Source organism: Equus quagga, chromosome 13 (assembly GCF_021613505.1).
Source record: "Equus quagga isolate Etosha38 chromosome 13, UCLA_HA_Equagga_1.0, whole genome shotgun sequence".
In the NCBI taxonomy this organism is placed as follows: Eukaryota; Metazoa; Chordata; class Mammalia; order Perissodactyla; family Equidae; genus Equus; species Equus quagga.
Genome location: NC_060279.1, coordinates 38,818,421 through 38,827,438, shown reverse-complemented (window position 1 = coordinate 38,827,438; position 9,018 = coordinate 38,818,421). Strand labels below are relative to the sequence as shown.

General features: G+C 42.8%; 1 protein-coding gene across 2 annotated transcripts in view; it reads right to left on the bottom strand.

The window, feature by feature from the left end:
* Positions 1–440: 440 nt before the first annotated feature.
* KCNN3 (potassium calcium-activated channel subfamily N member 3) overlaps positions 441–9,018 on the bottom strand; it is a 158,504-nt gene continuing 149,926 nt past the window's right edge. The window contains exons 8-9 of one of the 2 annotated variants that reach the window (XM_046683442.1): positions 8,629–8,874; positions 441–8,383 (exon numbers count right to left, since the gene is read on the bottom strand). In XM_046683442.1, coding sequence (XP_046539398.1) covers positions 8,351–8,383; positions 8,629–8,874 — 279 coding nt within the window. In that variant the 3' untranslated portion in view covers positions 441–8,350. Of the gene's footprint in view, positions 8,875–9,018 lie in introns of both variants that reach the window. The other variant, XM_046683441.1, reaches the window with a different exon arrangement.

Genomic DNA, 9,018 nt, shown 5'->3' with positions numbered 1-9,018 from the left:
TAGGGATGGAACGTCCCACTTGTCCTTCTGTGTGTGTCACTGAAAGGAAGCAATATTTAGAGCCGATCTAACCCCGCCCCCTGCAATTCAGCCTGCTGAACGCCAACAAAACCACGCATAGCATGTAAAGACCAGGCCCTTCCGACGTTGATGTGTGAAGAGAAGTGGGCACTAGACTGAATAAAACCTTTGCTGTTGCTCTATGGAGACCACGAACATGGATTACAACGAAATTACAAAATTACTTTAACTACTGTTGTTTATGCGCTCCCACCGAGGGAAAACAAAGTTGCTGAAACAGAAGTGTGTTTCCCAAAGGAAAAAGCAGTTTCCTCTTTGGTGACCTGAGAAAGTTTACCACAACTCCATTCAAAACCTTCAGGCACTTGACTTTTTTTTAAATATCCTTTACCTTTTTAATAAAAAGTAAAAAACAAACAAAAAAATACATCAATGTCCTGAATAGAACCTCTCTATGTAAAGGTCTCACTAAACAAATAAACATAGGACCAGACAAAAGAAACGGAGCTGCGAATAGCAATATGATATATTATGAAGCGTTTATATATGTATGTATATATTATATATGAATGTGCGCGTATATGTGTGTGCACCTATGTATGTATAAATATGTAAATATTTGCCTACATACGTCACACACACACACATATATTTATACTGACCTCTTTAGATTGAAGTCCAAGGCACTTTTTACAATGAACAGGTTAAAGCCATTAATTTAGAACATAACTGTTTCTGGGTACATATCGATTTATGGCGCCAATGTCACAATTCACATCTTTTCTTGCTCACCTTAGAGTGTCTCTGGTTGGTGTAATGAATAAGAGAATTGGTTTAAAAGGAGATTAGGAATGTTTCTAGACGGTTAATCTAACTTCTCTGGCTAGTTTTCCCTAGGGAGGAGAGTTCTCACTGGCGGGAGGCAGAGCTTCTCCGGGAAGGAATACAGAGGCAGCTATTTCTGCACCATACTGAGCAGAGACCCAGGTGTCCTTCCAGGGGACCTGCCCTGAGAGGCCACCTGATTTTCTGATGGCCCTGCCAGCATAGGCTAAAATGAAAAACCTAAAAAGGGGCTTTGAGATGGCTCAAGGCTATGAATGGAGCATGTAAAAAATTAGACTGGAAAAAGACTGCCTCTTTTTGTATACCACCCAAGCTATAGGACCTCAAGTGGAATTTTAAGATCTATCTATTTTTATCCTTATGATCATACAGGACCTTTACTTCATCAAGCAATTCTGTAAATGGGGATCAAGGAAGAAATGGTTTAATTTTCCAATTTTTAATGCTGTTGGTTACCATTGCTGTGTGGTGAGGCCAGTGCCTCTCAATATTTAATGTGCATACAGATCAGTTGGGGATCTTGTTAAAATGCTGAATTTGATTAGAGAGGTCTGGTGTGGGGCCCAAGTCTCTGCATTTCTAACAAATGCAGAGGTGATGCTAATGCTGCTGGTCCATGGACCATGCTTTGAGAAGCAAGGGTTAGCATCTAGCCACATACCTGAATTACTGTCAAGAGGTCTGCTTTCCCCAAATCAGGAATTTGTATTGGTTTCCTTGATTCTAGATTGAAAAATAACTTTGAGGGGAAAAATCAGAATATATTCGTTCTCTATAAATGTAAAAGTCTTAGTCAGTCTGAGAAGTGCTAGAAGGAAAAGCCAAAAGAGATAGTTCTATTTAGTAGCAGAAAAGTATTAAGAGACAAATCAATTACCACCAGTACATTCATCGGTCAATTATAAAATTGAGAATAAACTAACTTCCATGACGCAGTGAGTGAGTAACCTGCTAAAAACAGGTGCCCTGGAGTTCTGATGGCTTTAATGGAGCTCAGCCTAACCTGGAACTGAGGAGCAGTACAGACACTGAGAGAATTTAGCTCAGTAAAAACAAAATGTGTTTACGAGCTAGATCTCAGCTACAGAAGCGGACTGAAGCTGGGCATTTAGATATTTCTCTTTCAGGCAGCATGGATAATTAATATCATTGAGGCCCAAGGCTTATCTACATTTAAGCTCAAATAAATGGAAGTTTGAGAGGATTCCAGCCCTTTCCCCAGGAGAAAACCTGTTGCTCTCACTGGCCGTGTATCTGTGTGAATTTTCAGAGTTTGTGAAGGGAAGAGATACACATGCTCAGTTCACTCAACTTTGACGAGCCTTGGTTTGCACCTGTACAATATTACTCCCAAGTGATGGTGACAAGTGAGGGTCCCCCTTGGGAGGAGGCCGACTGATTCAAGGAAACCTTTGCTCTGTCACCAAACATATCCTGTTTTCATCTAGAAATGGTCCATTGGTCATTGAGAAGAGGGAAGTGAGAAATTCTACATGTGTGTCTCAACTGCTATATCAGAGGAAGGGAATGGATTTCATAGTTGCTTAAGCAGAGAATTTCTCCAAATTTTGCCAATAAAAGAAAACATCTTGACTGAAACTCATTCTTTCCTCCCACCTAGAGTAAACTAGCAGAAAAGGAAGCCCAGCTCTTTGCTGGGTCTTGCTGTGCGCGTCCTGCCTCCCCTCCTCATTCCCTTAGGAGCTGTGCTCTGTGTTGTGGATAAACACGTGGAACCCTCATGCCCTCCAGGGCACTGCCAACTCAGAAAAGCGCACTGGGCTCTCATTGGGCCCTGTGTCAATGGAATGCCAATCCACATTTTACTGTAACATAGAGAAACTCATGATGCCTAGAATTTTGAGTCTTTTGTGTCACAGGAGAACAAGACTCTTCCTTATGCCCAATTCTGACATTGCTAAAGGAAAACTGGTTGGCTGAGCTTGAGACTTATAGAATTTATGTAAAGGGGTCTTTGCATTTATCTAGAAAGAGCCTGCACTTTTATTAAGGTGGTTTTGCACAGCTACTAAAGGAGTAATGGCTTTTAAAATCTCTTCTGAAATGGCTTGGTAGAATTTAGGGTAGTATTATTCTTCTAAGCTTGGAATAATGTTCTTTAGTCTCCAATAGTCATGTCTTGGAGAATTAGAATATGGCAGTTCTGTCGGCTGAGGACGCCCGGTCTGGGTGTCAGGCAATCACTAACCATGATGTGTACTCAGAAACAGTCGTTGGGTGAGCAGGCTGACACTTGACCTGCTAAAGACTAGTTTGATACAAAATGTTAATTGAAAGTTACAATATATTTTATAATATAGCAATATATTTCATATTTAAAATAAACTGTTATGCTTTCTCCTATCATTAAAAAATAGCAAGCAGTACAGAGGCAAGATGCAAATTCATATCGAAGCCCATCTGATTCTGAATATAAACACTTCAGTTTCTGAGTTTGCCATGAAAATGTTTCCTCCATTAACATCCTGTCACTCTCTTTTGTTGCTCTCTTCTGGTCAGTGCAGAATAGAGAGTCTGGGACCAAAACTGAGTTGTTGCGCCATTAAAAAGTGTGTCTGATGAAGGTGGATCAGTCCTGGACGAGATTCGAGAGAATGTTGTTTATTCCCTGTCCTTCTTCGGTGAACCTGGACGTTGGCCGTTCCAATCAGATTCGTACTTGACTTGTCACTGATTTTTTTTTCTTGGCTATAAATTCAGCATCTCTTTGGGATCCTAACTAAGGTTGGCATTGAATTTTGTGCTTTTCCTTCACCAGCTTGGTTGGTCACAACGTCTCTTTTGTTTGTTTCAACACATAGTCCAGGTCCAAGATTACAGCTTCCAGAATGCGTTTCTCAGGTGTGTAAACAACTGTCACAGGGCACTTGGCACCTAGGTTTGGAGGTCATACGTTGAAGATTTGATAATGGTTTTGTTCAGAGGGAACTCCAGTTCATGTTGGGGTGTTTCCAGTAATGGTGTAAGAAAAAGAGATCACAGTTATTTTTTTCTCTATCTGTATATATTTATATACCATTGCGCTGAGTACTTTTTAATAAGCTTCGGTCTATTTCAGTAAAACATCTACATATTACTTGTCTGACAGGAGTTTAATGCTAGTTTCTATTTATGCAGCCTGGCACAAGCTTTCAGGGTGAAGAATACTCTGCTATATTCCACTACCAGAGGCAGACAGTTAATATTGCTAACCCTGGACCATTCCTTCTTAGTGGTATCCATGATCCCATTCCCATAATGTTTCCTCTGGTGGCAGTAGAGAAGGAAGGGATACTGCCCAGGGCGTCATCAAACCAGCTGACTGCAGGGGGAGGCAAGGAAGGAATGGCTACCAGGAAACCGCCAGGTAGCTGTCTAAGGTACTGAAACTGAACGCCACACAGAGTCAACAGGGACAGCAAGATGACCACTATCGATCCTCAATCTGCTTCTAAGCAACTTCCAGGGAAGTAGAATGACTGTATAGAAGTGGGGACATATTTTAAGAATTAAAAGCAGTAACTTAAAAAGAGTAGTAACCTACTGGTAGTGCAATGACTTCATAGTGTCTCAGTTGTGGTACTGTGACGGTAGCAACACCATTTGTTCTGGGATGAAACACTGATTCTTAATTTGGGGTGCACCATGTGTTGAGGTACATCCTGAAGGAAGAGAGAGGTCCTGGAACTATGTACCAATCCCATATTTCCCCCTGCTAATTTCACTACCTAGTTGATATGTAATAATTACTTTTTGGTACTACTGACTGCATTCAGATGCAACATCAAAATGTGGACTAGGTAGAGTCGGTCTGGGCTGCTACTGATGACAATAGTGATTCCATTTTTTAATCTATTGAATACTTTGTTTTTAGAATATTAACCATTATCTTCACTTTAAGAACAGAGAAGTTGAGGTATGAGGTGGTTAGATTCATTGGCCAAAGCTGTGGATCCAGTATTAGAGTTTTATTTATTCTGATTCTGTATCTCTAGTTTTCTTCTTTTCCATAATTATTTATTCACAAGGAAATTACTGAAAATCTAAGGGGGAAATCCTCAAATATATTAAAATCATTATTTCTTCAATACTGTTCTTCCTTGGTCTTTGATAAATAACAATAGCTTGCACTTGCTTAGCACTTTAGAATTTACTGACACATACATTTTCTATACCTCCTCATTTACGAGATTGTTACCACTGGTACTTGCTGAGTTCAGAAGTTAGTGGTGACTCAGGGCCTCACCCCTCTTATCCTTTTGGATTGTATTAAGCATTTATAGAGATATGATGTCATGAGGTTACATATTATGAGGATGGCAAGAGCAGTTCATAGACACTTTACGACAATTTATTGATGATGATCACACATATGTGGCCTTTGATCCAAAGGTGCAGATTTTTATTTGGACTTCAATCTAAGGAGGAATGAGCCCCTAATCTGGTATAATTTATCAACTGATGCTATGTCCTGAAATTCCACTGAGATTAGTGGTCTTAAATTATCACAGTACATCCCTGACTTTACAGTACATGAAGCTATAATATGGCTTAAGCGATGAGGGGGTGGCTTGTAGTTTTAATTCAAGTGTCTAGATATTTTAGGGAATATTAGTGTACTTTGACCTGTCAGTGAGTTATCAGAAAGGTTATAGTAAGGGCTCTGCCACTGGGTCAGCCTTCCAGGAGTGGGCAGAACTCAATCAGTTCGGTGTTGGAGTGAGTTTACCATAATTAATGATTTTTACATATAGCCAATTCTTGAGCAGATAATCAAAGCTCCTCCACCATCAAACTTGAAAATAAGGAAGAGAAGGCACGGCATGAGAATCCACCTGCCTCCTGTCCCATCGGACTGTGATGTTGAGGAACAGTAGAATTAGCCAAAAGATGGGCTATAGGAAGAAAACCTGGGTGAGCTACACCCGGATAATCAATATCTAAGTCATCAAGGATTGATTGTACTTGGAGTAGAATGGGTAACTTCCCCACATAAAGCTGAAATACTAGTACAGAGAAGCAGCCTCTCATTTACCATTGTAGGATCAACATGCAGATTCAATCTTTTTTTTCCTGAAGGGTAAGTATTCTTTTTTGCCAAGGATAAAAATCATACATAGCTATTGCACTACCAATAGGTCAAGTCATGCTGCAAATGCTCATGTGTTTCTAGGATGCCAGTGGCTACTGCTACTAGAAATAACTCCACCGCTCCCTTCACTAGTGTTGCTAGCTTGGTCTTCAGGGCTTACCTAAGTGCACAGCGTTAGTGACGGGCTAAAGAGGAAGTACCCACAGACTATGAGGACCCATGGCAGTCTGTGCACACTTTCGGGCAGGAGAAGTGGCAGTGGAATCTTGTGGGTCATTTATTTGAAATTAAGATTAAATCCCTACATGTGTGCACATGCACACACACACACGTCACAGAGTTACAGCAGAATGGAAAAGGCAAATAGGAATTAATAGCCGAGGGCTGTAGGTTAAACGACCAATATTGGCACACTCAGGTCAACCTGTCAATGGTCTTCACTTTGTGAAACGGAACTAACGCCAAAAAGAAACTGTATGGTTATTTCATCTGTTTATATGTTTGGCTGAACTGTCACTGAAAACAGGGGCACCGTTCTTGGGACATAAAAAAGGAGGGGGTCCCTCAGGTCATCAATAGTTAAAAGAACAAGCAAAAAAATAAAAAGCCAACAGCAAGTGTGGCATCTATGGTTTGCGAAACAATCAATGAAAACGTTCCAAGGAGTTATCAGGATAAACATGAGGCCATTAAAGGAACAACCGCGATAAAAAGAAATAGAAGAAGTTTAGTAAGAGACTAAATCTTCTTGAAAGAGTGGCCTTAGTTCTGGGGTCGTCTTCATTTTGCTGTCCAATGACTCCCTCGTCCTTAGAAGGCCAGACCCAGCGCTGCAGACGAAAAACCTGCGCAGCTAGACCCTGCCTTCAGAACGGCAATGATGTTCTGCACAAAACAAAACCCAACGGGACAACCACATGGAAATGACACCCTTGCGTTTTTACCCTGAACAGATGAAATATTCCATACAGCATCATTTAACTCCCCGCCAGGAGAAGTCAAAACCTCAGAATGAGAAAAGTGATGAGGAGCATGATGGCTTTCACATCACAAATGTTACATGTGGTTAGATTATGGAGCAATGAAGAAGGTTCGCATCCACATGCCCTCTCCTCACAGTGTCTGCCACTGCACTGCCCTCGATGTTTCTGAAGTCTCTGGCATCTGTGAGATATTAGAATAGTTTTTGCACCAAGATTAACATGGCACAGTAGGAACAGGCAACTGAGGAATCCACGTCATCTTACCTTACCCGCAAGGTGCCCTAAGGGCTCCCTTTATTCTCATAATCTTTCATTTTGAGATGGTTTCAGGTCAGGTAGAAGGGACCACATGGGCCACTTGCCATCACTTCTCCTCCCAGCTCAGCAGCACTCAGCTGAGGCACTTGACCCCTTTGCACGCTTAACTTCTGGAGCTGGAACTCTGTTTCTGGATAAATATAGCTGAGCAAACCCCAGACAAGATTTCTATTCACTCAGGTGTCACTGGGTTGCACCTGTTTGTGCGTGTGTGCACACAGGCACAGATCCTGTCCCCCTTCCCTCACATACATACACCTGGTCTTGTGCTCCATGGAACACAGCATGTTTGGATATAAGAAGAAAACTCTGCAGAAGCTGTTATTTCTAGAAGATTGCTTATCCCTCCAGAAGGCCAACAATTTTAGCTTGGCATTCATCTCAAACCAAGCATGGTGCATAACCAGGGTGAAGCAACCTGTATTGTGTTTGAAGGAACCTGCATCTTCAGTGAAGCTCAGAATGTGGCCGACACTAGCAAACTACCTGACCCGAAAGCACCCACACTGGATTCATCCCAACTCAATACACATCTAGAGAGGTCCTACTGTGTGCAGGGGAAGGGACCAGGTCCCTTTCTATTTAGGTCAAGTTAAAACAAGAAAAGACCTGGGTTGAATGTGAGACGTGGATGTGCGTGTGCGTGTGCGTGTGTGTGTGTGTGCGCACATGCGCACATGCTTGCAAACACGCAGGTGGTTATTAATATTGGGTGGAAAATCTGGTTTTTTAGTTGTCTGTCTTTTTTTTCCGTCTAAATTGAGTTTTGGGACTGTATAATATATAGCAGGAAAGAATGTCTATTTTGGCAAGTTGTGGGCAACTCTCTTTTGCTTTTGTCATCCAGAAACTTCCTTAGACAAAAGGAAAGGAGAGAGGTGTGCTCCAGGACCCCAGCAGTGAGGAACCCATCCCCCAGGCCTGACGTGACCCCCTCCCCCAGCGGGACCCTCTTCTGGGCTGGCTTCACTGTTGGCCACTTCAGTGCATCTGACCCCCCACCCCCCCAAGTGAAGACCTGAGATTGAGCGTGGATTTCTGTTCTCCACCAACTCTGCAGCAAGGGCCCTGCCAGAGGCGTCGCTTCCTGTCATCTCCTCTTCCTGCTCCCAAGTAGAGGCACCTAGACAGAGATTAGATTTCTGGTTTCAAGGCATATCGAACCAAGCACGCTGAATGAACATGAGTTAGTTAATTAGCTCGGTCTCTCTTCTTTACGTTCCCTGGTCTGATTGTTCCTCGATGGCAAATGACCAGGAGAGAGTTGATTTGCATCTTAAGACCTATGGGTAATGCTTCTGGAGTGGGGAGTTTTATTTAGCAACTGCTTGAACTTGTGTACGGGGTCGGGAAGGAGGTGGAGCTGACCCCAATTGGGCTGTCGGAGAGTGGGGTGTGGGTGGTGCCCACGGCCACGCTGACACCCCGGGCCTCGATGATGGCCGACAGGAGCTGCTGCTGCTGTTGACACAGGGTGTCTGCGATGAGCAGGGGCAGGGAATTGAAGGTGGCGGTGAGATGCTCCAGCTTAGCCTCCAGGCTGCCAATTTGCTTCTCCAGGTCTTCGCTCCGATCGTTGAGTTCTGTGATTAAGTCATACATGACGTTCTGCATCTGTATGGAGAGAGAGAGAGAGGAGAGACAGGGAGACCGGAGGTCATCACAGAGGAACCTGCCGTGGGACAAATGAAATACTCCTCCCAATGACAAGGGGAGGAACTTCCACACCAACTGTGTCTGATCTGGCCAAGGAAGGAG